We start from the raw sequence: 26936 nt of genomic DNA on the forward strand, positions 1-26936 counted from the left end.
ATGCAGCCGATGTGTCTTCTATAACTTGAACATCTAGAAATGCATCTAGTGGCCTACCCCTGACATCAAGATAACGTACACAATGACTTAATACTTGATGCCCATCTGCATCGGTGCCTTCATCAGCCATGGATGCAAATCTTTTGAATGGGGTGAGAGAGGTCTTCGCTTTTTCAACTGTTGAGTCTTTCACTGTTGCACCGCACGCTTCTAGCCAGTCAGCTGAGTTTCTTGCAGAAAGATAGTGAGCATTTGCTGGTCTTGTTCGGGACCAGTGTTCAGCTTCAGGATGAGCAAGTGACAACGCCCTTAACATTGGCCTCCAGTTCGTAGTGTGTGGTATCTCTTGCTTAAATAGAAAGTCGGGTGCCCCAGCCATGTTTGTTCGCATGTCTCTTGAGGTTCCACCCAGCTCTCAGTGATTTCAGCTGAGCTGTCAGTGGGGGAACCTCGCTGCTGGTGCAGTCTGGGCCGTCTCTTCCACTTAGACCTGATTGTCAGTGATTTCAGCTGTAGCGGTCACGTAACAGAACAAAAGACTCTCTATGGAGCCTAATCAGCTCCGTCTTTAAACAGTGGAGAGGGGCAGGCCAAACAGTACTTGTGACTCAGGCAGACCATCAAGCAAAACACCTGTCCCCTCCCTCTCTCGATGCCCTCAATCAGCACAGGCTAAGTACAGTTCTACTGCCCTTTCCTCCAAACAATCACGACATTGGCAACACTGCATGTAACTAATTCACAAAACTGGGGGGTGTTGGGGAAATTCAGGGGGGGGTGGGGAAATCCCTGTTTGCCGTGACACTCACTCAGCACTTTCAGAACAGCTGGGTTTATTGGGTAAGGGGCACACAGCACAGGAAGCTTAGGGGAGTCTAGAGAAATGAAGGTTAAAGCATCGTCCATTCTGTGGGGAACCCCTGTCTGTCAGTCCATCCGACCTCCTAGGTCAGACTGCAGCTGGGAGCCCAGACGCCTTCCAGCAGCCAGCACTTGTCCCTCACCTCCTACGCCTCCAGTCCTTTGTTCTCCAGCTGGGTGGTTCTTCCAGTGATTGCTCATATTGATTCCAATTAGGTGTGTGCGTGCCACGTGCACACTCATTGGAAAGTTTTTCCCCTAGCAGCACCCGTCACGTCAGCTGTGGAGCCTCCTGGAGTGGCGCCTCCATAGCGCTTGTGACGAAGTGGGAATATTCTTAATGTTGTCTCTGAATACTGTGTGGGTGCCTTGGTTTCCCCTATGCATTTCTTAAGTATCTAGGTGGGGGGGGATAAGGGTGTGTGATTGTTGGAGAGCCCTAGAGGGCCAGTGTGGTGATGGCTGCACAGCGAATGGCCAACACCCTGTCTCCTGATAACTGATGGCCTGGGCCCCTCCTTTGCAAGTGCCAACTGAAGATGTTGGAGAACGAAGAGCTCAGGTGGCCTCCTGGCCTGGGAAAGGAACAAAGCCCGGAGGAGGAGGGGCTGGAGAGTTTCAGTTTGGAGTTGGCTGGGGAAAGAGAGAGAGGCCCAGACCCAGGTTCTGAATGCCTTGGCCCCAAGATGGGCCTGACTTAGGACTCCTGTTTCCTGTACCTACAAGCTCTGTTTTAGACCGTGTTCCTGTTGTCTAATAAACTTTCTGTTTTACTGGCTGGCTGAGAGTCATGTCTGACTGTGGAGTTGGCTTCCCCAGGAGCTCCGCCTGTGCGGACTTGCTGTGGGAAGAGCACGGTGTGAAAAGGATGCGCCCGAGGATGGAGCACCTGTCTCAACGCCGGATCCTTCCCCGTGTTTTTTGAACTGTCTATCCCACTTCTACCATACGTGGTCCAAAATAACATTGGACAGCTGGGTTCTTCGCACGGTGGAAGTGGGATATTTTCTCCAATTCTGCTCTTCCCTCCCTCCCTCCGAGTCCCACCCTTCTTCCTCATCCCTCTTCAGGGACCCTTCTCATGAGCAACTCCTTATCCAGGAGGTGCAGGCGCTCCTTGCCATAGGAATGACGGAGGAGGTTCCTCAGGAGCTAAGGGGCAAGGGATTCTACTCCTGTTATTTCCTAATTCCCAAGGCAAAGGGGAGTGGGCGGGGGTGGGGGTCTCAGACCCATTCTAGATCTGCAAGGACTCAAGAAGTCCATGGTAAAGTTGAAGTTCTGCGTAGTCTCCCTCAATACAATCATCCCTTCCCGGGATCCAGGAGACCGGTTCGCCGCCCTCAACATGAAAGATGTGTACTTTCACATAGCGATTTGCCCTGTTCACAGACGCTTCTTAAGGTTCGTGATAGACCAAAACCATTATCAGTTCATGGTCCTTCCCTTCGGCCTGCTGACAGCCCCACGAGTGTTTACCAAGTGTGTTGTGTAAAGCCGCCGCTCAATCCAGTAGAGTGCGATTGTAAGATTTGTAACTTTTCAGTCATTGCTAGTATGATCATTAAGTTCTGTACCCTTTGGCAAACTTGGTAACTTTTAGACATTGTTGGCATAACCTTTTAAATTTTGTAACTTTCCCAAGCTTTGTAACCTTTTAAATTACCCCTTGTATAACCTCCAGGCTTGGCAATAGTCCATCCTGGGATCAGGGGGAGTGTGAACAAGTGTGTGTGTGTGGGGGGGGGAGATAAGGAAGTGTATGTGGGACTGGGAGTGGAACTACAAGGAGAAAAGAGCCCGGAGCCAGGTGTGTCTGATGTAATCTGCCCTGATCAGGCAATCACAGGGTGCTGTAAAGAAAAGAAGAACCTGGTATGCATGAAAAGAACGAGGCCTGGGAATGCTGTGATGGACACAGAAGGAAAGCTCAGTGTACGTGACATGAGCCGCCCTGTTCCAATAAAAGGAAGAAAGCACACTGACAGCTCTCTTCTTCTTGGCCTGCTCACGGCTCTGTTGCCGCAGGCGGACACAGCAGATCTACTATCCTTCAGCTTCTCGGCTTCCTCTGCAGTCTCCAGTAACTCTCCGCCTGTGTGAGTCTGGGGGTGCATGAATAAGCTCCATCCCTTTTCGGTTTGATCCAATAGTGGCATTTAATAAAACCAATGTAAGTGTAACCCTGGGTTGGTTTCTAGTGAAATCGAGGTAACAAAGTGCGTGTCTGTGGTAGCAGCCTTCCTCCGAAGGAGGCAGGTGTAGCTGTACCCCTACCTTGACGACTGGCTACGCAGGGGGCACACCAGAGAGCAGGTGGAGTTGCAGGTCAGTCTGGTCACATCCACCTTCGAGAGACTCGGTCTCCTCCTCAGCATGAACAAGTCAACCGTGTCACCGAGCCAGAGAATAGAATTTATTGGGCAGTGGTTGGACTCGGTCCAGGCAAAAGCACGCCTGCCGGAGTCCCGATTCCAAGCCATGTCATGCATCATTCGATGTATGAGAGTCCCCAACCACTACAGCGAGGAATTGCCTCAGTCTCCTCAGTCAGAAGGCTACCTGCATGTACGTGGTCCGGCAAACCACGCTGAGGCTCAGACCTCTACAGATGTGGCTTGCCTCGATATACCTCCCGGGGCGTGACAGCCTGAACTTAGTGGTCATGGTGCCACAGCGGGTACACTCCAGTGGTGGCTCAGTGCTCGGCTAGTCTGCGAGGGAACTCCCCTCAACTCTCCTCGTCTCTAGTTACGGACACATCAGCTCTAGGTTGGGGCGCTCATCTGGGAGATCCCCGAACGCAGGGCCTCTGGGCACAGGATGTGCTCTCTCTCCATATCGGTATCAGGGAGCTCAGAGCTGTGCGACTCGCATGCCAGGCTTTTCAGTCTCAGCTGCAAGGCCAGTACGTGGCAGGCATGACGGACACCACCACTGCAAAGTTTTACATCAACAAGCGGGGTGGAACCGGTCCTCATCCCCCTGCCAGGAGGCCCTCAGACGCTGGGAATTCTGTATAGCCCACTCCATTCACCTGGAAGCATCCTATCTGCCAGGGGGCCAGAACGTACTGGCGGACCGCCTCAGCAGGTCTTTCCACAACCACGAGTGGTCCATCCGGCCAGACGTCATTCACGCCATTTTCCAGAGGTGGGGCTTTCCCTGAGTCGACCTCCTTGGCCCACTCAGAGCCACAGAAAGTGCCCAGTGGTTAGCTCCTTCCAGAAAAGCAGCCCGGGCTCAATCGCAGACACATTCCTGCTACCCTGGGGAGGCCGTCTGCTTATGCCTTTCCCCCAAGCCCTCTTGTGCACAAGGTCTGCAGAGACGGTCTGACAATCCCCTCTGGTGTTATCCGGGCCGGTGATCTGCTGGGACACCCCAATCCTTGACTCCGGGAGCCAGCCTGACCCTGCTCCACCGCCGACCTGGCTGGTGCCGCTAGGGGAAAAACTTTCTGATGACTGTGCACGCAGTGCCCACACATCTAATTGGAATGGATACGAGGAACACATCTCGAAGAGCAACAATTACGAGAAGGTGATTAACCGGTTTTTAGCCTCCCTGCCGAGAGGTGGGGAAATCCATCTCCCTCTGGGTCCTGGCTTGCTAGGTCCTGGCGAGCAGATCTGCCATTGTGTTCTCAGATGCTCCATGGATACGGAGACTAAGGCCCAGGCAGATACGAACACCCGCCCTTCTGTCTCTTGGACTGTCCTGAGAGCAAACGCTCCTTTTGCACCCATGGGGTAACAGGTCCAAACAGGACTACAAAAATACTACAAAATAGTCCCACTTTGTCACAGCCAGGCATTCAGGGAGTGGGGTGTATGGGGCACGTTACTGCAGGCACTGGGGGGTGGGGGGGGCCAGGCGCACGGGGAGCGGGGGGTATGGGGCAGGTTACTGCAGGCGCTGGGGGGTGGGGGGGCCAGGCCCTCGGGGAGCGGGGGGTATGGGGCAAGTTACTGCAGGCGCTGGGGGGTGGGGGGGCCAGGCGCTCGGGGAGCGGGGGGTATGGGGCACGTTACTGCAGGCGCTGGGGGGTGGGGGGGCCAGGCGCTCGGGGAGCGGGGGGTATGGGGCACGTTACTGCAGGCGCTGGGGGGTGGGGGGGCCAGGCGCTCGGGGAGCGGGGGGTATGGGGCACGTTACGGGGTTTGGGGGTACCAGGTGCTCAGGGCATGTGTGGGGGGGTGTACCAGGCGCTCAGGGATTGCTGCGGGTGCTGTGCTGGCTCCAAGGGGTGCTATAGGACTGGTACCTAGGGGCCTGCCCTGCTGAGATGTCTTGTTCCCCCCCGCTCAGGCCTCGTACCTGGACGAAGACGAGGTTTACAGCATGGCCGCCACGCTGAAGCGCATTTCCATCCTCCATAAGTGAGTGCCAGCCTGCGTCCCATCCCATCCGTCCCGTCCCGTCCCCACATCCAGCTCCCCCTGGGCAGCGGGGCCAGTCACGCAGCACCGCCCTTCCCTTCCCATCCCATCTCCCTGCTCCGCCTGGGCAGCGGGGCCGGTCACGCAGCACCGCCCTTCCAGTCCCATCTCCCCGCTCCGCCTGGGCAGCGGGGCCGGTCACGCAGCACCGCCCTTCCCTTCCCGTCTCCCCGCTCCGCCTGGGCAGCGGGGCCGGTCACGCAGCACCGCCCTTCCCGTCCCGTCTCCCCGCTCCGCCTGGGCAGCGGGGCCGGTCACGCAGCACCGCCCTTCCCGTCCCGTCTCCCCGCTCCGCCTGGGCAGCGGGGCCGGTCATGCAGCACCGCCCTTCCCTTCCCATCCCATCTCCCTGCTCCGCCTGGGCAGCGGGGCCGGTCACGCGGCACCGCCCTTCCCGTCCCGTCTCCCCGCTCCGCCTGGGCAACTGGGCCGGTCACGCAGCACCGCCCTTCCCGTCCCGTCTCCCCGCTCCGCCTGGGCAGCGGGGCCGGTCACGCAGCACCGCCCTTCCCTTCCCGTCTCCCCGCTCCGCCTGGGCAGCGGGGCCGGTCACGCAGCACCGCCCTTCCCGTCCCGTCTCCCCGCTCCGCCTGGGCAGCGGGGCCGGTCACGCAGCACCGCCCTTCCCGTCCCGTCTCCCCGCTCCGCCTGGGCAGCGGGGCCGGTCATGCAGCACCGCCCTTCCCTTCCCATCCCATCTCCCTGCTCCGCCTGGGCAGCGGGGCCGGTCACGCGGCACCGCCCTTCCCGTCCCGTCTCCCCGCTCCGCCTGGGCAGCGGGGCCGGTCACGCGGCACCGCCCTTCCCTTCCCGTCCCATCTCCCTGCTCCGCCTGGGCAGCGGGGCCGGTCACGCAGCACCGCCCTTCCCGTCCCGTCCCGTCTCCCCGCTCCGCCTGGGCAGCGGGGCCGGTCACGCAGCACCGCCCTTCCCGTCCCGTCCCGTCTCCCCGCTCCGCCTGGGCAACTGGGCCGGTCACGCAGCACCGCCCTTCCCGTCCCGTCTCCCCGCTCCGCCTGGGCAGCGGGGCCGGTCACGCAGCACCGCCCTTCCCGTCCCGTCTCCCCGCTCCGCCTGGGCAGCGGGGCCGGTCACGCAGCACCGCCCTTCCCGTCCCGTCCCGTCTCCCCGCTCCGCCTGGGCAGCGGGGCCGGTCACGCAGCACCGCCCTTCCTGTCCCGTCTCCCCGCTCCGCCTGGGCAGCGGGGCCGGTCACGCAGCACCGCCCGTCCCGTCCCGTCCCGTCTCCCCGCGCCGCCTGGGCAGCGGGGCCGGTCACGCAGCGCAGCGCCGCCCTTCCCGTCCCGTCCCGTCTCCCCGCTCCGCCTGGGCAGCGGGGCCGGGCAGGCAGCACCGCCCGTCCCTTCCCTTCCCGTCTCCCCGCTCCGCCTGGGCAGCGGGGCCGGTCACGCAGCACCGCCCGTCCCGTCCCGTCCCGTCTCCCCGCTCCGCCTGGGCAGCGGGGCCGGTCAGGCAGCACCGCCCTTCCCTTCCCTTCCCATCTCCCCGCTCCGCCTGGGCAGCGGGGCCGGTCACGCAGCACCGCCCGTCCCGTCCCGTCCCGTCTCCCCGCTCCGCCTGGGCAGCGGGGCCGGTCACGCAGCACCGCCCTTCCCGTCCCGTCCCGTCTCCCCGCTCCGCCTGGGCAGCGGGGCCGGTCACGCGGCACCGCCCTTCCCGTCCCGTCTCCCCGCTCTGCCTGGGCAGCGGGGCCGGTCACGCAGCACCGCCCTTCCCGTCCCATCTCCCTACTCCGCCTGGGCAGCGGGGCCGGTCACGCAGCACCGCCCTTCCCTTCCCGTCTCCCCGCTCCGCCTGGGCAGCGGGGCCGGTCACGCAGCACCGCCCTTCCCGTCCCGTCCCGTCTCCCCGCTCCGCCTGGGCAGCGGGGCCGGTCACGCAGCACCGCCCTTCCCGTCCCGTCCCGTCTCCCCGCTCCGGCTGGGCAGCGGGGCCGGTCTCGCAGCACCGCCCTTCCCGTCCCGTCTCCCCGTTCCGCCTGGGCAGCGGGGCCGGTCACGCAGCACCGCCCTTCCCGTCCCGTCTCCCCGCTCCGCCTGGGCAGCGGGGCCGGTCACGCAGCACCGCCCTTCCCGTCCCGTCTCCCCGCTCCGCCTGGGCAGCGGGGCCGGTCACGCAGCACCGCCCTTCCCGTCCCGTCTCCCCGCTCCGCCTGGGCAGCGGGGCCGGTCACGCAGCACCGCCCTTCCCGTCCCGTCTCCCCGCTCCGCCTGGGCAGCGGGGCCGGTCACGCAGCACCGCCCTTCCCTTCCCTTCTCCCCGCTCCGCCTGGGCAGCGGGGCCGGTCACGCAGCACCGCCCGTCCCGTCCCGTCCCGTCTCCCCGCTCCGCCTGGGCAGCGGGGCCGGTCACGCAGCACCGCCCTTCCCGTCCCGTCCCGTCTCCCCGTTCCGCCTGGGCAGCGGGGCCGGTCACGCAGCACCGCCCTTCCCGTCCCGTCCCGTCTCCCCGCTCCGCCTGGGCAGCGGGGCCGGTCACGCGGCACCGCCCTTCCCTTCCCTTCTCCCCGTTCCGCCTGGGCCGGGGCCGGTCACGCAGCACCGCCCTTCCCGTCCCGTCCCGTCTCCCCGCTCCGCCTGGGCAGCGGGGCCGGTCACGCGGCACCGCCCTTCCCTTCCCTTCTCCCACCCGCTCCGCCTGGGCAGCGGGGCCGGTCACGCAGCACCCGCCCTTCCCGTCCCGTCTCCCCCTCCGCCTGGGCAGCGGGGCCGGTCACGCAGCACCGCCCTTCCCGTCCCGTCTCCCCGCTCCGCCTGGGCAGCGGGGCCGGTCACGCAGCACCGCCCTTCCCGTCCCGTCTCCCCGACCCGCCTGGGCAGCGGGGCCGGTCACGCAGCACCGCCCTTCCCGTCCCGTCTCCCCGCTCCGCCTGGGCAGCGGGGCCGGTCACGCAGCACCGCCCTTCCCTTCCCTTCTCCCCGCTCCGCCGGGGCAGCGGGGCCGGTCCCGGACCAGCGCCCGTCCCGTCCCGTCCCGTCTCCCCGCTCCGCCTGGGCAGCGGGGCCGGTCACGCAGCACCGCCCTTCCCGTCCCGTCCCGTCTCCCCGTTCCGCCTGGGCAGCGGGGCCGGTCACGCAGCACCGCCCTTCCCGTCCCGTCCCGTCTCCCCGCTCCGCCTGGGCAGCGGGCCGGTCACGCGGCACCGCCCTTCCCTTCCCGTCTCCCCGGTCCGCCTGGGCAGCGGGGCCGGTCACGCAGCACCGCCCTTCCCGTCCCGTCCCGTCTCCCCGCTCCGCCTGGGCAGCGGGGCCGGTCACGCGGCACCGCCCTTCCCTTCCCTTCTCCCCGCTCCGCCTGGGCAGCGGGGCCGGTCACGCAGCACCGCCCTTCCCGTCCCGTCTCCCCGCTCCGCCTGGGCAGCGGGGCCGGTCACGCAGCACCGCCCGTCCCGTCCCGTCCCGTCTCCCCGCTCCGCCTGGGCAGCGGGGCCGGTCACGCAGCACCGCCCTTCCCGTCCCGTCCCGTCTCCCCGTTCCGCCTGGGCAGCGGGGCCGGTCACGCAGCACCGCCCTTCCCGTCCCGTCCCGTCTCCCCGCTCCGCCTGGGCAGCGGGGCCGGTCACGCGGCACCGCCCTTCCCGTCCCTTCTCCCCGCTCCGCCTGGGCAGCGGGGCCGGTCACGCGGCACCGCCCTTCCCGTCCCGTCCCGTCTCCCCGCTCCGCCTGGGCAGCGGGGCCGGTCACGCAGCACCGCCCTTCCCGTCCCGTCTCCCCGCTCCGCCTGGGCAGCGGGGCCGGTCACGCAGCACCGCCCTTCCCGTCCCGTCCCGTCTCCCCGCTCCGCCTGGGCAGCGGGGCCGGTCACGCAGCACCGCCCTTCCCGTCCCGTCTCCCCGCTCCGCCTGGGCAGCGGGGCCGGTCACGCAGCACCGCCCTTCCCGTCCCGTCCCGTCTCCCCGCTCCGCCTGGGCCGCGGGGCCGGTCCCGCAGCACCGCCCGCCCGTCCCGTCCCCCCTCCGCTCTGGGCAGCGGGCCCGGTCACGGGGCCCCGCCCTTCCCGTCCCGTCTCCCCGCTCCGCCTGGGCAGCGGGGCCGGTCACGCAGCACCGCCCTTCCCGTCCCGTCTCCCCGCTCCGCCTGGGCAGCGGGGCCGGTCACGCAGCACCGCCCTTCCCGTCCCGTCTCCCCGCTCCGCCTGGGCAGCGGGGCCGGTCACGCAGCACCGCCCTTCCCGTCCCGTCCCGTCTCCCCGCTCCGTCTGGGCAGCGGGGCCGGTCACGCGGCACCGCCCTTCCCGTCCCGTCTCCCCGCTCCGCCTGGGCAGCGGGGCCGGTCACGCAGCACCGCCCGTCCCGTCCCGTCCCGTCTCCCCGCTCCGCCTGGGCAGCGGGGCCGGTCACGCAGCACCGCCCTTCCCGTCCCGTCCCGTCTCCCCGCTCCGCCTGGGCAGCGGGGCCGGTCACGCAGCACCGCCCGTCCCGTCCCGTCTCCCCGCTCCGCCTGGGCAGCGGGGCCGGTCACGCAGCACCGCCCTTCCCGTCCCGTCTCCCCGCTCCGCCTGGGCAGCGGGGCCGGTCACGCAGCACCGCCCTTCCCGTCCCGTCTCCCCGCTCCGCCTGGGCAGCGGGGCCGGTCACGCAGCACCGCCCTTCCCGTCCCGTCTCCCCGCTCCGTCTGGGCAGCGGGGCCGGTCACGCAGCACCGCCCTTCCCGTCCCGTCCCGTCTCCCCGTTCCGCCTGGGCAGCGGGGCCGGTCACGCAGCACCGCCCTTCCCTACCCATCTCCCCGCTCCGCCTGGGCAGCGGGGCCAGTCACGCAGCACCGCCCTTCCCGTCCCGTCTCCCCGCTCCGCCTGGGCAGCGGGGCCGGTCACGCAGCACCGCCCTTCCCGTCCCGTCTCCCCGCTCCGCCTGCTGTCTGTCCGCATGGGTCCCTTCATCCTTGCCTTGCAGTGGGAGGGGAGTGGGGGGCTAGGACGCCCCCATGAGCGAGGCATGCGCGCGCTCGCTCTCTCTCTCTGCAGTGCTCACGACCTGACCCCATGGCAGCTCTCTGAGCCCTGCAGCCTCCTCCTCCAGCGAGCTGTGGACACAGGCGAGGTCCCCAAGCAGGTACTGGGGGGCCTCTCGGGGAGCCAGGAGCCTGGCCACCTCCCCACAGCAGGGAACCCAGGCAGCGTGGGGGGCTGTGGGCAGAGGATGCCCATGTCTGGACCCGGGAAGGGGAGGCAGAGGAAGCAGCGATGCAATGGGGCAGCTTGGGACTGGGGGGACCTGCAGCCCCACATTCTCACTCTGGGCTTCCATTGCAGGTGGTCATCCCCACCATGACCTGTCTCCACTTCGGCATCCTCTGGGAGCTGGCTCGTGTCTCCGGCACCGTCCCTGCGCAGGTGAGGCCGATGGGGAGGTCCCTGCGGAGAAGGGCGGGGTGGGGGTCAGCCCTGGCCCTGCCTCTGGGTCCCCGCCCCTCACAGCCTCCTCTGCTCCTACCCCAGAAGGAGCTGCTGGCCCTGAAGCACAAAGTCGCCTCCTTCTGCTCCCTCTGCCAGAGCTGCCTGACCGACGTGGACTCCAGCGTCCAAGAGCAGGTGAGAGGTGGACAAGGGCTGGGAGCCGAGGGCTGGACAGGCTGCAGCTCAGGGGCTGGGAGCCCCCCCAGCAGCGCTGTTTGTGGGGTGCTTATTCTGCCTCTGTCTGTCCAGGCCTTCGTGCTGCTGAGTGACCTGCTGCTGGTGTTCAGCCCGCAGCTGGCTCGAGGCGAGCAGGCGGCGCTGGAGCTGCTGGTGTACCGGCCCGACGTCACCCTGCAGTCCCAGCTGGCCGGATTCCTCATGGATCACGTCTTCAACCACGCCGAGCTCGTGGGCAGTGGTGCGTACTCACCCCATGGGGCTGGGGGCAGGCAGGCTGGGGGGAGAGGGCTGAGGGTGGGGGGCACTGAGAAATGGGGAGAGGGATCTGCGGGGCAAAAGCCTCACTCCCCGCCCTGTCCTCTGCAGATGACGAGGACAGCGAGGGGAAGATTGAGAGGCTACACCAACGGCGCAACCTGCTGTCCGGTTTCTGCAAACTCATCATCTACAACGTGCTGGAACTGAGCGCCGCCTCCGATGTCTTCAAGCACTACGCCAAGGTGGGGGGGACCCCGCGGCACAGGGCGGGGGGCAGGGGCGCACCTACCATACCAAGGGGTGGGCATCGCCGCCAGTGTCTGAATACCTAGAGCTCGGGGTGGAGATCGGGGATGGACTCTCTAATCTCTGGGGCTGCACCCGGCTCCCCGCTGCCGGCGTTGTGACCCACCCGGCACATGGGGGCCCCCACCACCCTGCTCTCCCTTCCAGTTCTACAAGGACTACGGGGACATCATCAAGGAGACGCTGAGCCGGGCGCGGCAGATTGACCGGGACGAGTGGGCCCGCACCCTTCTCCTCAGCCTGCAGCAGGTACCGGGGAGGGGCCCGTGCCCACTGCTGCTTGGGGGAGAGGGGAATCTGTATATGGGGAGGCCCTTGGGTTGGCCCGTCCCTGTGCGTCTGTGTAGGGAGGTGGCTGGAGGATGGGGCTCGGGCTGCCGTGCGGCCCCCTGTCTGAGACTCTGCCCCCTGTGCAGCTGCTGACAGAGCTGCTGCTGCAGCAGGGCCCAGACGGAGTTTTCGGCGAGGACTTCCGGGAGATCCGGGACCTGGCACGGCGCTTCTCCCTGTTCTTCGGCCTGCACCAGCTGCACAACCGCCAGGCGCTGGTCGCCCTGCACAAGTGAGACGGGGGGCTGGGTGGGGGCATGCTGGGAGTCCGGGAGCCTCTAGGACTTGGGGAGGGGCACGCTGGGGTCAGCACTTAACGTGGGGGTGGGAGGGCTGGAGTCCCCCCCTTCCCCCATCCTGCTCCCCATCTCTCTCTCTCCTGCCCAGGGCTGGCATCAAGTTTGCCTTCCAGGAGCCAGCACCCTCTGGCTCAGAGCTGGGGCCCCTCAACCTGCCCTTCCTGGAGGTGCTGAGCGAATTCTCCCCCCGCCTGCTGAGCCCGGACAAGAAACTGCTGTGAGTGCCCAGGGTGGTGGGCCGTGGGGGTGGGAGAGAACTGGGCTTTCAGGAGAGCTGCGGGGGGGGGGGCGATTACAGAGGCCCCCATGCTGTAAGGATTAACCGGCCTTTGAGGGGGTCAGTAAGCAAGGAGACAAGGGGGACCCAGTGGATAGACTGACTTAGATTCCCAGAAAGCCTTTGGCCAGCCCCCTCCCCAAAGGCTCGTAGGCAAAGTCAGCTGGGACGGGACAGGAGGGGAGGTCCCCTCCTGGATCAGAACCTGGGTAACAGACAGGAAACAAAGGAGAGGAACAAATGGGCAGTTTTCAGCGTGGAGAGAGGGAAATCGTGGTGCCCCCAGGGGTCTGTGCTGGGCCCGTCCTATGCCACAGAGTCATCAACCATCTGGATAAAGGGTGAAGAGTGAGGTGGCAACATCTGCAGATGATACAAAACTGCTCCGGATAGTTGAGTCCCCGGCAGCCTGGGACGAGCTGCAAAGGGCCTCACAGAACTGGGTGATGGGGCAACAACCTGGCAGGTGAAATTCAGGGTTGATCAATGCAAAGTGATGCACGTTGGAAACCATCGTCCCAACTCGACCTGTGCAGTGATGGGGCTGAATGAGCTGCTACCGCTCAAGAGAGATCTTGGAGTCACTGCGGAGAGTTCTCTGCAAACACCCGCTCAATGTGCAGCCCCAGCCGGAAAAGCAACCAGAAAGAAAGGGAGAGAGAATCAGACAGAAAATATCCTGTTGCCTCTCTGTAAATCCATGGGACGCCCACACCGAACACTGTGTGCAGATGGGGTCGCCCCATCGCAGAAAGGATCTAGTGGGACTGTCAAAGGTTCAGAAAAGGGCAACAAAAATTATTAGGGGTATAGAATGGCTTCCATGTGAGGAGAGGGACTTTTCAGCCTGGAAAACAGACAACTAAGGGAGGATATGATTGCGATCTATAAAATCATGACGGGTGCGGAGAAAGTAGATAAGGGAGTGTTATTTACTGCTTCTCATAACACACGAACTAGGGGCCACCCAATGAAACGAACAGGCAGCAGGTTTAAAACAAACAGGAGGACGTATTTTTTCCACACAACGCACTGTTAACCTGGGGAACTCCTCGCCAGGGGATGTTGCGAAGGCCAAGACCATAACAGGGCTCAAAGAAGAACTAGATCAGTTCCTGGAGGGCAGGTCCATCAATGGCTATTAGCCAGGCTGGGCAGGGATGGCGGCCCTGGCCTCTGTTTGCCAGGAGCTGGGAATGGGCGACGGGCTGGGTCACTTGATGATTCCGTTCTGTTCGTTCCCTCTGGGGCACCTGGCACTGGCCACTCTCGGAAGACAGGACACTGGGCTGGATGGACTTTTGGTCTGACTGAGTGTCACAGACTCACAGATTGGGCCTGCTCTTGACCCCGTGCGGTCCGTGGGGGGGTGCCCCCTTCAGTGCGACAGCCCTTCTCAGGGGGCCACTCTCTCTCGGGGTCAGGCCCCTCCACCTCCTGGAGCCGCACCTCTCTGAGCCTCAGCACGTCTGTCTCTGCCGTGGGCCCCCCCCAGGGAGTCCCCTCGCCCTGGAGCCCCGGGCCTCCTCATCCCCGAAGGGGTTGATGCAGCCCTGATCTCTAGACCAGAGTGATTCTCCGCCAGCATAAAACAGGAGGGTTTATCGAGCGTTGACCCCAGCACAGGAAACTCTCTGGGGCTCAGGCCTGGCCTCCCTCAGCCCAGCACATCCCAGTCCCCCTGCAGCCAGGGGGGCTCTGCCTGCTCCCCCTCCAGCCCCGAGCCCCCCTGCTTCCCAGCTGGGCCTGCGATACCCCCGGCCCCAGGCCCCCTCTGCCCATTGGCTTCTCTCCAGGGAAACAGGGTCTAAACAGGCAGGCCTGGGTCTCCTCTCAGCCTCCTCTGGCCTCTCTGGCTGGAACCGGCTGGTCAGGTCCTCCCTGCAGCCCATTGTCCTCCCACTGGCCAGAACCGGCTGTGACTCCTGAGCTGGGTCTCCGGGTCATCGGATCTCTCTTCTCCAGGCCATTGGCTGGGGTCCCAAGTTCCCTCTCTGGTCCTGTGTCCCAACGAACTCCCTCTCCCCTCCCCTCGTTAAACCAGTAACACCCGGGGACACTGAGTCCCACCCCCCACCCCTGCATGCAACCCACTGGGAAACACAGAAAACCCCCATTTCGTCACACTCAATATGGCTGCTCTTATGTCCTGCTGCCTTCCCTCCCACAGCCTGTCCTACCTGGAGCAGACCTGCCAGGCCAGGCTTTCCCCACCACAGAGGGGGAAGCGCTGGAATTCACTCCTGATGTATCGCCGCTCGCTGAGGTCCCTGGATGACATGGGCTCCGCCGCCAGCCGGATTGCAGCCCCCCGACCCCGCAGGAGACCTGGCTCCGCAGCCAAGAGAAGGCGTCTGGATGGTGAGAGGCAAATGGCACACGCTGCTGCCCCAGCTGGGAACTAGCAGGTGTAACGCTGCTTGCAGTGCCTAGTCCAAAGTGGGAGCGCCAGTCACAGACGCTCCTCAGGGACGGGGGGCTTAGCCGTGTGCTAGCCGGTCCCTCGCACGCAGCATGGCAGCCGTGTCCAGTTTGCTGCCGCTCCTGGAGGGCCAGTCCCTTCCCCCAGGTCAGTTCCGTCTGCGGCTTGTAGCCCGCACGGACGGTGTGAACCCGGGAGTTACTCACAGGCTTAAAGCAAGTCGACAGAGAGCCACTCAGGTGAGTGACGGTGGCGTTTCAGGTGATGGAGCTGTGTGTGTCCTGGGGTAAGCAGGTCACACCTACACACACACCCTTCGCCCCCAGCGTGCAAGCAGGGTAATCAGCTCCTTGTCAAGGCCGCGTGTTCTAAGCTGCTGGGAGGAGTCCGCCTGCTTGGCTCTCCTTCGTGGGGCGGACAGGCCCCAGGGAAGTTCCAGGTGCACGGTCCCAGCCCCTAGCACTAATGACTGCCCTCTCCTGGCAGGCGACTTACACAGTCACAGGCCCAAACACAGGCCTGCAGTGTGGGACACCGATGGTACATGTGAGAGTCGTGCAGGCAGCAGCTCCCTGTCCTTCCCATTGTAACCCCTGTGCTGCCAGTGCTAGCACACCGGTGAGCCGGGCCGCTTCCAGCTGTGTGTTCGACGGAGACACGGGCACATTGGCGCGGGTCTGTCGAACCTGGGGGGCTGCAGGTCAGGACTGAGGTGCACTGGCAGACCTGGCGGGGGGTGGAGAGCCCAGGGCTGGGGTCAGGATTGGGGGGGCGCCAGCCAGAGCTGGGAGGTGGGGGAGAGCCCAGGGATAGCAGGGGGCCGTGGGGGGGGAGGGGACAGTGGGGTGACTCTGGGGCCAGGTCTGGATCACCTGGCATCTGTCTCTCTCCTGTTGCAGACTCGTCTGAGCCAGGGGATTCCAGCCTCCAGCTGAGCAGCCGCCTGGAGACCCCGATGCTCACGTCGACGGCGCTGAAAAGCGGACGCCAGCCAGGCAGCCCGGCGCAGCTGCAGGAGGAGGAGGGGTCCGAGTCGGACTTCATGCAGAGGTGAGACCCATGGGGGGCGAGGCAGAGCAGAGCCAGCGGGGATGGGGGGCACTTTAACCTGCTCTGTCCCTTGCAGCCAGCCCTGGTTCCGCTCCCAGCGCTCCCGAGAATTGCCCGGCCGGTGGCGGCAGCTCCTGGCCCCCCGGAGCACCTCGAGACTTGGGCTGGGCAGCAGGATGGACCGGTGAGGAGCCGTCGCTGTCCTGAGGGGCGGCTCTCCCTCTCTGGGCCGGAGCCCCCTTAACCCTGCCCTGTGTCCCCTAGGCTCAGCCTCATGGACGAGGAGGAGGAGGAGGAGGAGCCGGTGATCCAGGAGGAGAGCAGCGACGAGGAGGATGCCCAGGGCCTGGATATGGTGAGGGGGCCCCTGGTGATGTGTCGAGGGCCTGTGAGCCCCGGCCTGACTGGGGCAGGCCCCTTACACGCAGCCTGGCTAGGGATGAGCCTAACAGGAGCTGCGTCCAGCGGGGTGTCCAGGGCCTGGCCCCCCACAGCCCCTTCCCCTGGGGCTCTCTCTGCTTTGCAGCCAGGCCGCTGGCTGGCTTCCTGGTGGCAGGAGGGGCCTGGGCTGGGGGGCACAGAGGGCACTAAGGCCGTGGTGTTTGCCTCTCCAGCCGCTGAGCCGCTCGCACAGCTCCCAGGGTGAGCAGCTCCGGGACCTCTTCGACTCCACCATCCTTGGCATCGAGGTGAGCGCAGGGAAGTGTGAGAGCTGGGGGGGCACCTGCCGTGCTGCACTGGGGGGAGCCAAGTCTCACTGGGAATCTCTCCCCCGCAGGATCCCTGAGGTGGCTGGAGCACGCTGGAGACCACCCCTGTCCGGGACCGGGCACTCGCTGGGCGTGGCCTTTCTCAGGGAATTACACACCAGCCTGGTTTTCTGTTGCACTTTTATTGCGTCCGGCTCCAGGAGCGGGTTCCCAGTGTGGGTGAGCACCCTGGGGACTCTGGGTTGACGGTCTGGGCCAGGCTGCTGTTACACATGTTACGGGGTTGGTTCTACCCATAAATAAAGTTCTTTATTGTCAGACCCCTGTGTGCAGGGAGGTGACTAGCCTTGCAGAGGGGACGCACTAGGACTCGCTGCACAATGCTGTGGGGCAGGGGACGCAGGGTGGGGAGACGGTGACAGAGGACGTGGGCCAGAGGCAGAGGACGTGGGAGTCGCTGTGAGACACGTAGCGCACCCAGCGGTGGGGCCGGGCCGGGCGCAGAGGGGGATGACGTAGGAGTCGCTGTGAGACACGTAGCGCACCCAGCGGTGGGGCCGGGCCGGGCTCAGAGGCGGATGACGTAGGAGTCGCTGTGTGACACGTAGCGCACCCAGCGGTGGGGCCGGGCCGGGCTCAGAGGGGAGGACGTAGGAGTCGCCGTGTGACACGTAGCGCACCCAGCGGTGGGGCCGGGCCGGGCTCAGAGGCGGATGACGTAGGAGTCGCCGTGTGACACGTAGCGCACCCAGCGGTGGGGCCGGGCCGGGCGCAGAGGGGGAGGACGTAGGAGTCGCCGTGTGACACGTAGCGCACCCAGTGGTGGGGCCGGGCCGGGCTCAGAGGCGGATGACGTAGGAGTCGCTGTGAGACACGTAGCGCACCCAGCGGTGGGGCAGCCCGGGCTGTGGGGCCGTGAAGCGCAGGAAGCGGATCTGCAGGCCGGAGCACGTGTGCATGGGCAGCTCAAAGGACATGTTCACAGGCCCGACTTCCAGCAGCGAGGAGCTGCTCAGCCCTGGGATCTCCAGCTGCCGGGAGAGAGTGGGGGGGTTATAACCCGGGGTTGAGCATGGCACAGCGCCCCCCTTCTGTGGGGTGGGGCTGTCACCCCTCCAACCCCAGTATAGACGGGGGAGTCCCAGCCTGCTCCTTCACACACACACCCTGCTCCTTCCAGAGGGCAGGGGCTCCCCTCCGGGTCCCCAGCACAGGGGTATGTCCCCCCAACCCCAGCAGGGGCTGTGTGACGAAGTGGGACTGTTTGCGCTGGGGGCTGGGAATACCAGGCCAAATGCCTGACACTGGGTCTCCTAGCAACGGATGGCCCGGCCCCTCCCTGCTAAGGTGCATCTAAGGTGTTGGAGACAAAGGGTTCAGGTGACCTCCTGGCCCGGGAAAGAGGCAGAGCAGAGAGGAGGGGCCGGAGGGGGCAGGGCAGACTGGAGTTGGCTGGAGAAGAGAGGGGAGGCAGGGGGACCGCGCTCTGATCCCCGATGGGGGCTGTGGGGCCCCAAGATGGAGCTAACCGGGGGGATCCAGTTGTCTGTGCCTGCAAGACCTGTCCTGGACTGTGTTCCTGTCGTCTAAATAAACCTTGTGCTTCACTGGCTGGCTGAGAGTCCTGGTGAATCGCAGGGAGCCCGGGGGTGCAGGGCCTGGCTCCCCCACACTCCGTGACAGGCTGCCCACCCTCCCCCCCACTGGCCTGGGGCCGTCTCCCCCCGCCGTGGCCGGCTTTACCTTGAAGAGAGCAGAGAGCTGAGACCCCCCCTGGACGCGCGGGATCACCCAGCGAATGGCCTTGAGGCTGGGCTGCAGCTCGGCCGTCTGCTCGGGGCTGCTCAGCTCCTGGGCCAGGCTGGGGGAGAGGAAAGAGTCAGGGGTGGGAGCGCGGCACCGCCCCCCACCCCCCTCCTCGGCTGCAGCCCCTGGTACTCGAGGGGGAGACCCACCTGACGACCCCCTTGGGCACCGGCAGCTGGACTCGCACGTTCAGGGCCTGGCTGGAGGGCAGAGAAAGTGGTGAACTGGGGCTGGGGGGGGCAGCGTCTCCCCCCAGCCTGGGAGCCTGCTGGGCGGGGGGGGCACAGGGCCGGCCGGGGCCGTCCCACCCCAGGGAGCCTCCCAACTCCCTGGGCTCTTACCTTTTGGGAGCCAGGTCACAGCGGAGCTTGAGGTAGACGCGGAGCCTGTGGGGGGGATGGGAAGGGTGAGGCCGGGCCGAGGGGCGTTGTGCTCCCCGCTGCCCCCTTCACTCACCTGCCCGTGGGGTCCCGCTCCAGCGTGGGGAAGAGGTGGAAGGGCAGGGCCAAGGGGAGGTCGTCTGACAGCTGGTACTGCATCACCGGGAGCTGGGGAGAGCAGAGCGGGGTCAGGCCCGGGGCGCGCCCCCCGGTCCCTGCCCCGGGCGCAGGCTGTGGGGTTCACACCCCCCCCGGTCCCTGCCCCGGGCGCAGGCTGTGGGGTTCACCCCCCCCCTCGTCCCTGCCCCGGGGGCCGGCTGTGGGGTTCACCCCCCCCTCGTCCCTGCCCCGGGCGCAGGCTGTGGGGTTCACACCCCCCCCCGGTCCCTGCCCTGGGCGCAGGCTGTGGGGTTCACACCCCCCCGGTCCCTGCCCTGGGCACAGGCTGTGGGGTTCACCCCCCCCCCCGGTCCCTGCCCCGGGCGCAGGCTGTGGGTTCGCCCCCCCGGTCCCTGCCCCGGCTGCAGGCTGTGGGGTTCGCCCCCCCCCGGTCCCTGCCCCGGGCGCAGGCTGTGGGTTCGCCCCCCCGGTCCCTGCCCTGGTCCCTGCCCCGGGCGCAGGCTGTGGGTTCGCCCCCCCGGTCCCTGCCCCGGTCCCTGCCCCGGGCGCAGGCTGTGGGTTCGCCCCCCCGGTCCCTGCCCCGGGCGCCCGGCTGCAGTGGGGGTCAGGGCAGGCCGCAGGACTCACCTCCCCCGGGCTGGGGGTGACCTTGAGGATGCGGCTGCTCTCGAACTCGTCCAGCTTGACGGAGCTGTGGAAGGCGCACTGGTCGGCGCGGACGGCGGTGCCGTAGCCTGCGGGGAGAGGGGGGGGGTCAGAGCCAGGGCGCCCCCGCCAGGCGGAGCGGAGACCAGCGCCCGCCCACTCACCTCGCAGCTCCGCCTTCCCCACGCAGAACTCCTCCGTCAGCCCGATGCGCAGCTCTGCGGGGAGAGGGGAGAGCGTCACGGGCGAGCTGCCCCACGCCCCCGGGGGGCGGGCCCGCGTCAGGGCCGGGGGCCGCAGAGGTTACGCACCGGAGCAGCTGGGCAGGTAGCTCTTGAGGCGGATTTCTCCCTGGATGTCGGCCTTCATGGGGGTGCCCTGGGCGGGAAGGAGGGGACGGGGGTGAGTCCCCGACAATGAACCAGCCCGCAGCAGCTTCCCCCGGGGGGGCCGGGGCCTTGCTAAGACCCCATGGGTCCGTCACGGGCGGGGGGCTGCGTGCTGGGGCCCAGGGCGCCAGACACCTCCCCCTCCCGCCCCCGACTCACGTTGGCCGCGATGACGACCGTCAGCCTCTCCACCACGTCCAGAAACACCTCGTTCCGGGCGCCCTGCGGGGGGAGAGGGCCGGGCAGCGGGTGAGGGCTGCGGGCAGGGCGGGGAAGGTGGAGCCATGTGCCCCCACCCCCGCCCCCCAACGATTTTCCCTTGTTAGGTTGCATGTGAGCCTGAGTGAATCACACCGTTTCACATGAATGCCGTGTGTGCGCCTCAGTTTCCCCCTGTATTGCACAGTGTCTAGGGGGTGTGACTTTTCCGGGGGCTGCTCCAGCTGCCTGCAGGGATGCTACACCCCCCCCCCTTGTAACATTAGACCCGGGCGGGGGGGGGGTGCCACCAGGTGACTCTGGGCCCGGGCAGGGGGCTGGGAGCTGGAAGCGAGTCGGTCTCGGCCGGCTTGGAGCGCGGGGGGACCAGCCCTGGCTCTGGGCTCCCCTTCCACCCAGTCACTGATTGCTGTGCTAACGAGCTCTGCCCCACGCTGTGTCCCCGGCTGGTTGAGAGTCACGTCTGACTGCGCAGTGGGGGGGCAGGACCCTGTGGCCCCCCCAGGACCCCGCCTGGGCGGACTCGCTGTGGGAAGCGCACGGAGGGGCAGAGGATGCTGAATGCTCCAAGGAGAGACCCAGGAGGTGAAGCCGTGGGAGCTTCTTGCCCTGCAGACAGGCTGCTCCGAGGGGGAGGAGGCTCCCCAGAGTCCTGCCTGGCTTGGTGGGGAGCAGCTCCAGAGCAGCGCCCGGGGACCCCGGGACGGCCGGAGGCAGGGGCAGAGCTCCCTGCTGGGGGGCTCGGGGGGCGTCTCACCTGGTCCCCGTGGGGGGGCAGCACGGGGCGGCTGGCGGCCGAGCTGGGAGCCACTTTGCTTTGCTGCGTCTCTGCTCCAAACTGAAACCGAAGGGGGCAGGGTCAGAGCAGGGCCCCGGGCAGGGAGCCCTGGGGCAGGAGGGGCCCTGGGGGGTGTCAGGGGCACCAGGTGCCCCACGGCCTGGCCCCTCAGGGTAACACCTTCCCTGGGGGAGCCCCTGCCCTGGGCTCAGCCCGGCGGGGGGGGAGACCCTCAGTCTGTGGGGGGGGGGGGAGAGGCAGTCACTGGTGGGGGGTGGGATTTGGGGGCCATGCTCACCAAACCTGAGGGGGGCAGGGGCCCCGGGGGGGGGGATTCGGGGCCACACTCACCAGGCCGACACTGCCCAGGCCCCAGGGGGAAAGGGATGTGGGGGGGGGGATTCGGGGCCGGGCTCACCAGGCCGACGGTGCCCAGGCCCGGGGGACACTGGGGGGGAGCAGGAGACCCGGGGGGGGGGGGGGCGTGGGGGCCGGGCTCACCAGGCCGACGTTGCTCAGGCCCGGGGGGCACTGGGGGGGGGGCTGGGGACCCAGGGGGGCGGGGGACTGGGGGCCGGGCTCACCAGGCCGACGCTGCCCAGGCCCGGGGGGCACTGGGGGGGGGCCGGGGGCCCGGCGGGGGGGCGGGGGAGTAGGGGCCGGGCTCACCAAGCCGACGCTGCCCAGTCCTGGGGGCACTGGGGGGGGGCACGGGACCCGGCGGGGGGGGAGGGGATTCGGGGCCGGGCTCACCAGGCCGACGCTGCCCAGGCCCGGGGGGGCACTGGGGGGGGGGGCAGGGGACCCGGCGGGGGGGGGGAGTGGGGGCCGGGCGCACCAGGCCGACGCTGCCCAGGCCCGGGGGGCACTGGGGGGGGGCAGGGGACCCGGCGGCCGGGGGTCAGGGGATTCGGGGCCGGGCTCACCAAGCCGACGCTGCCCAGGCCCGGGGGGCACTGGGGGGGGCGGGGGGCCCGGCGGGGGGGGGGGGATTCGGGGCCGGGCTCACCAGGCCGACGCTGCCCAGTCCTGGGGGCACTGGGGGGGGCAGGGGACCCGGCGGGGGGGGGGGGGGCTTCGGGGCCGGGCTCACCAAGCCGATGCTGCCCAGGCCCGGGGGGGCACTGGGGGGGGGCAGGGGACCCGGCGGGGGGGGACGGGATTCGGGGCCGGGCTCACCAGGCCGACGCTGCCCAGGCCCGGGGGGGCACTGGGGGGGGCAGGGGACCCGGCGGGGGGGGGCGGGATTCGGGGCCGGGCTCACCAGGCCGATGCTGCCCAGGCCCGGGGGGGCACTGGGGGGGGGCAGGGGACCCGGCGGCGGGGGGGGGGGGATTCGGGGCCGGGCTCACCAGGCCGACGCTGCCCAGGCCCGGGGGGCACTGGGGGGGGGCAGGGGACCCGGCGGGGGGGGGGGGATTCGGAGCCGGGCTCACGAGGCCGACGCTGCCCAGTCCTGGGGGCACTGGGGGGGGCAGGGGACCCGGCGGGGGGGGGGGATTCAGGGCCGGGCTCACCAGGCCGACGCTGCCCAGGCCCGGGGGGCACTGGGGGGGGGCAGGGGACCCGGCGGGGGGGGGGATTCGGGGCCGGGCTCACCAGGCCGACGCTGCCCAGTCCTGGGGGCACTGGGGGGGGCAGGGGACCCGGCGGGGGGGGGGGATTCGGGGCCGGGCTCACCAAGCCGACGCTGCCCAGTCCCGGGGGGCACTGGGGGGGGGCAGGGGACCCGGCCAGGGGTGGGAGGGGATTCGGGGCCGGGCTCACCAGGCCGACGCTGCCCAGTCCTGGGGGCACTGGGGGGGGCAGGGGACCCGGCGGGGGGTGGGAGGGGATTCGGGGCCGGGCTCACCAGGCCGACGCTGCCCAGTCCTGGGGGCACTGGGGGGGGCCGGGGACCCGGCGGGGGGGGGGGGATTCGGGGCCGGGCTCACCAAGCCGACGCTGCCCAGGCCCGGGGGGCACTGGGGGGGGGCAGGGGACCCGGCGGGGGGGGGGACGGGACTGGGGGCCGGGCTCACCAGGCCGACGCTGCCCAGGTCCAGCAGGCTGCAGGGTTTGCTGAGCACGGGCTCCGTCTGGATGAAGTTGCGCAGCACGTCGGGCGCCGTGGTCTGCACGTAGCCGTAGTCCTGGGGGGGGGGCACAGAGTGAGGGGGAGGGGCCGGCTCCACCCCCATGAGCAGCAAGGGAGGGGGGCGCTGCGAGCTTCCCGCCCCAGCGATGCCCCAGCTGGGCTGTCTGACCGGGGGAACGTCCCCCCCCCCATGCCAGACCCGGCCACCCCCCCGCACACACCCACCAGCATCTCGTCCAGCAGCTCGTAGATGAGGGCGAAGTTGAGGCTGACGGTTTTCTCGCTGAGGGAGCCGCAGTAATCGCGGATCAGCGTCACCAGCCTGCGGGAAGGGAGGGAGACGGGGGGTGGGGGGGTGAGGGCGCGGCCGGCTGCTGCCCCCCCAGTCCCTGAGCCGGGTCCCCCCCCTCCCGGGGGCTGCAGCTTTTCCCCCACCCCCCCGCCTCACCGGTTGAGGAACTCGATGACGGTGAAAGGGGAGACGTCGTGCCCCGTCGTGGCCACGAAGTAGAGGCCGGCGTGACGCACGTGGACGAAGTGCAGCCCCTCGTGCGCCTGCGTCGCGGGGAGGGGGAACACAAGCAGAGTTAGACACACCCCCCCTTCCCCACCAGGGCAGTGCCCCCCCGTTACCACCCAGACGCGCCCCCTCTTCCCCAGCGACCCTTCCCCTGTTCCCATAGCGACCCGCGGGATGCTCCCCACTGCCGTTACCGTAGAGACATCCCCATAGCAACACCCCCTCCCCTGTTCCCATAGCGACCCGCGGGATGCTCCCCGCTGCCGTTACCGTAGAGACATCCCCATAGCAACACCCCCTCCCCTGTTACCAGAGCGACCCTCAACCCAGCCCCCCTCCCCCCCCGGTACCATGAACACGGGCGCCTGGTCCCTGGGCAGGGCCGTGATCTTCCGATAGAAAGTGTCCACCAGATCGGTGCTGCCCCCGCCGGCCTCGCCGCGGACTGGGGGTGGGATAAGGAAAAATGACCCCAGCAGGGTGGCGGGTGGCTGTGAGCTCCCCCCCCCCGCAGTGCCCAGCGGCGGCCCCTGGGTCTGGGCGGCCCCCCCAGCAGTGGCTCTCCCGGGGCAGGGTGCTCGGCGGGACGTCTCTGGGGGAGGAGGCTCCCAGGGGGTGGCGGGGGGGGGACCAGTGGTGAGGAGAGGGGGGGATGTGACCCCTGGCCTGGGGGGATGGTTTTAGGTGGAACTTGGAGGAGGGCAGGATACAGCCCTTGGGGAGGAGCTGGTTGGGGGTGCACAGGGGGGCCACACGGAGGAGCCCGGGGGGGCAGGGGGGTTCCGGGGGGGGGCAGGATACAGCCCTTGGGGAGGAGCTGGTTCTGGGGGGGGCACAGGGGGGCCACACGGAGGAGCCGGGGGGGCAGGGGGGCTCCGGGGGGGCAGGATACAGCCCTTGTGGACGAGTCTGTCTCCCTTGGAGGAGAGAATGAAAATCTGCGACAACATCGCTGGGCCTGTGGGGGGGGAAGGGGAGGAGAGTGAGCGGGACCCCGCCCCCTTCAGCCCCGCCCCTTCAACCTCACCCCTGAACCTGTAGCCCCGCCCCTGCCCCTGAGGCCCCGCCCCCAACCCTGGGGCCCCGCCCCTGAGACCTCGCTCCCTTCAGCAGCAGCCCTGCCCCCCGAGACCTTGACCCCAACCCATAGCCCCGCCCCTGGGGCCCCTTCCCTCCCCGAGACCCCGCCCACAACCAGGGACCCCCCCCACCCCACCCCCTTCAGCCCTGAGACCCCGGCCCTGCTGCCAAGACCCCGCCCCCAACCTATGGAGCCCCGCCCCTACCTCCAAAACCCCGCCCCCAACCTCAGGCGGGCACGCTCCTCCTCCCGAGACCGCGCCCCATCCCATAGCCCCGCCCCTGTCCCTGAGACCCCGCCCCATCCCGTAGCCCCGCCCCTGTCCCTGAGACCCCGCCCCATCCCGTAGCCCCGCCCCTGTCCCCGAGACTCCGCCCCATCCCGTAGCCCCGCCCCTGTCCCCGAGACCCCCCCAATCCCGTAGCCCCGCCCCTGTCCCAGAGACCCCGCCCCATCCCGTAGCCCCGCCCCTGCGACCCCGCCCCATCCCGTAGCCCCGCCCCTGTCCCCGAGACCCCCCCAATCCCGTAGCCCCGCCCCTGTCCCAGAGACCCCGCCCCATCCCGTAGCACCGCCCCTGCTCCTGAGACCCCGCCCCATCCCCTAGCCCCGCCCCTGCGACCCCTCCCCATCCCGTAGCCCCGCCCCTGCGACCCGCCCCATTCCGTAGCCCCGCCCCTGTCCCCGAGACCCCGCCCCTGTCCCCGAGACCCCGCCCCATCCCGTAGCCCCGCCCCTGCCCCTGAGACCCCGCCCCATCCCGTAGCACCGCCCCTGCTCCTGAGACCCCGCCCCTGTCCCCGAGACCCCGCCCCATCCCGTAGCCCCGCCCCTGCGACCCCGCCCCAGCCGCTAGACCCGCCCGTGTCCCCGCGACCCCCCCCATCCCGTAGCCCCGCCCCTGTCCCAGAGACCCCGCCCCATCCCGTAGCACCGCCCCTGCTCCTGAGACCCCGCCCCATCCCCTAGCCCCGCCCCTGCGACCCCACCCCATCCCGTAGCCCCGCCCCTGCGACCCGCCCCATTCCGTAGCCCCGCCCCTGTCCCCGAGACCCCGCCCCTGTCCCCGAGACCCCGCCCCATCCCGTAGCCCCGCCCCTGCCCCTGAGACCCCGCCCCATCCCGTAGCACCGCCCCTGCTCCTGAGACCCCGCCCCTGTCCCCGAGACCCCGCCCCATCCCGTTGCCCCGCCCCTGCGACCCCGCCCCATCCCCGAGTCCCGCCCCTGTCCCCGAGACCCCGCCCCATCCCGTAGCCCCGCCCCTGCGACCCCGCCCCATCCCGTAGCCCCGCCCCTGCGACCCCGCCCCATCCCCTAGTCACGCCCCTGTCCCCGAGACCCCGCCCCATCCCGTAGCCCCGGCCCTGAGACCCCGCCCCATCCCGTAGCCCCGCCCCTGCGACCCCGCCCCATCCCCTTCTCCCTCCCCTGGCCCCGAGACCCCGCCCCATCCCCTAGCCACGCCCCTGTCCCCGAGACCCCGCCCCATCCCCTAGCCACGCCCCTGTCCCCGAGACCCCGCCCCATCCCCTAGCCACGCCCCTGTCCCCGAGACCCCTAACCACCGGAACCGCAACCCGTAGCCCCGCTCCCTCCCCCTGGGTGACCCCGCCCCCTGCCCCCCACTCCTATACCCCGCCCCGGGGCCCCGCCCCCTGCCCCAACCTACCCCGGCTCCGCCCCCCGGGCCCCGCCCCTCGCCTGACCCCCCCCCCCCGGGTCTCGGCCCCCGGTACAGGACCCCCCGCCCGCCCCGGGGTCGTGGCCCCTTTAAGAGGGGGCGGGGCTGGGGGGGATCCCGCCGTTTCCGCACGAACCTGGGTCCGGCGCGGCCCGCTGCGCTGTCATGTGACGGCGACGCTCGGCCCGAGCTGCGATTGGCGGCCCGGGCGGGTCACGTGCCGGGCACTGATTGGCCCGGGGCGGGCACGTGGTAGGCGGGGCCTCTCTAGTTTCGCGCCACTTTTGGTTGCGGCGGCCGCGGCAGCAGCCAGAGTCGGGAGCGGTGTTGGGCGGCAGCGGCCGGGACGGACCTTAACGGGGACCCGTAGCCAACGGGCCGCGAACGCCCGGGACAGACCTTAACGGGGACCCGTAGCCAGCGGGCCGCGAACGGCCGGGACGGACCCCAGCGGGGACCCGTAGCCAGCGGGCCGCGAACGCCCGGGACGGACCTTAACGGGGACCCGTAGTCAGCGGGCCGCGAACGCCCGGGACGGACCCCAGCGGGGACCCGTAGCCAACGGGCCGCGAACGCCCGGGACGGACCCCAGCGGGGACCCGTAGCCAACGGGCCGCGAACGCCCGGGACGGACCCCAGCGGGGACCCGTAGCCAACGGGCCGCGAACGCCCGGGACGGACCCCAGC

The 26936-nt window shown here is 68.5% G+C and overlaps 2 protein-coding genes across 5 annotated transcripts in view; one reads left to right on the forward strand and one right to left on the reverse strand.

Annotated features, from left to right (window-relative positions):
• STAG3 (stromal antigen 3) overlaps positions 1 to 16756 on the forward strand; it is a 29960-nt gene extending 13204 nt beyond the window's left edge. The window contains 16 exon segments of the mRNA XM_045001562.1: positions 5173 to 5243; positions 10288 to 10375; positions 10576 to 10656; positions 10762 to 10854; positions 10969 to 11137; positions 11266 to 11399; positions 11611 to 11712; positions 11880 to 12025; positions 12181 to 12309; positions 14540 to 14730; positions 15691 to 15841; positions 15918 to 16025; positions 16106 to 16323; positions 16326 to 16402; positions 16405 to 16530; positions 16620 to 16756. Of these exon segments, the coding sequence (XP_044857497.1) occupies positions 5173 to 5243; positions 10288 to 10375; positions 10576 to 10656; positions 10762 to 10854; positions 10969 to 11137; positions 11266 to 11399; positions 11611 to 11712; positions 11880 to 12025; positions 12181 to 12309; positions 14540 to 14730; positions 15691 to 15841; positions 15918 to 16025; positions 16106 to 16323; positions 16326 to 16402; positions 16405 to 16530; positions 16620 to 16628 (1893 nt within the window). The 3' untranslated portion in view covers positions 16629 to 16756.
• Positions 16757 to 16971: 215 nt separating this feature from the next.
• Positions 16972 to 26874, reverse strand: AP4M1 (adaptor related protein complex 4 subunit mu 1). Of its 4 annotated transcripts, XM_045001542.1 has the most exons (17): positions 26743 to 26874; positions 26386 to 26601; positions 24378 to 24443; positions 23836 to 23930; positions 23414 to 23520; positions 23191 to 23287; positions 22910 to 23020; positions 20868 to 20948; positions 20051 to 20113; positions 19814 to 19880; positions 19667 to 19720; positions 19485 to 19591; positions 18814 to 18905; positions 18699 to 18743; positions 18507 to 18557; positions 18295 to 18412; positions 16972 to 17582 (listed from the first exon to the last, which is right to left on the reverse strand). In XM_045001542.1, the coding sequence occupies exons 2-17, from the start codon at positions 26414 to 26416 to the stop codon at positions 17391 to 17393; spliced, it is 1377 nt and encodes a 458-aa protein (XP_044857477.1). In that variant the 5' UTR covers positions 26417 to 26601; positions 26743 to 26874; the 3' UTR covers positions 16972 to 17390. The 4 variants fall into 4 exon arrangements, with proteins under 4 accessions (XP_044857477.1, XP_044857478.1, XP_044857479.1 ...); XM_045001543.1 differs by lacking the exon at positions 26743 to 26874 and having other exon boundaries at positions 23191 to 23309; positions 23436 to 23520; positions 26386 to 26552; XM_045001544.1 differs by lacking the exons at positions 26386 to 26601; positions 26743 to 26874 and adding an exon at positions 24772 to 24831.
• Between the last annotated feature and the right edge of the window lie 62 nt (positions 26875 to 26936).

This window comes from Mauremys mutica, unplaced genomic scaffold (genome assembly GCF_020497125.1).
Source record: "Mauremys mutica isolate MM-2020 ecotype Southern unplaced genomic scaffold, ASM2049712v1 Super-Scaffold_328, whole genome shotgun sequence".
NCBI lineage: Eukaryota > Metazoa > Chordata > Testudines > Geoemydidae > Mauremys > Mauremys mutica.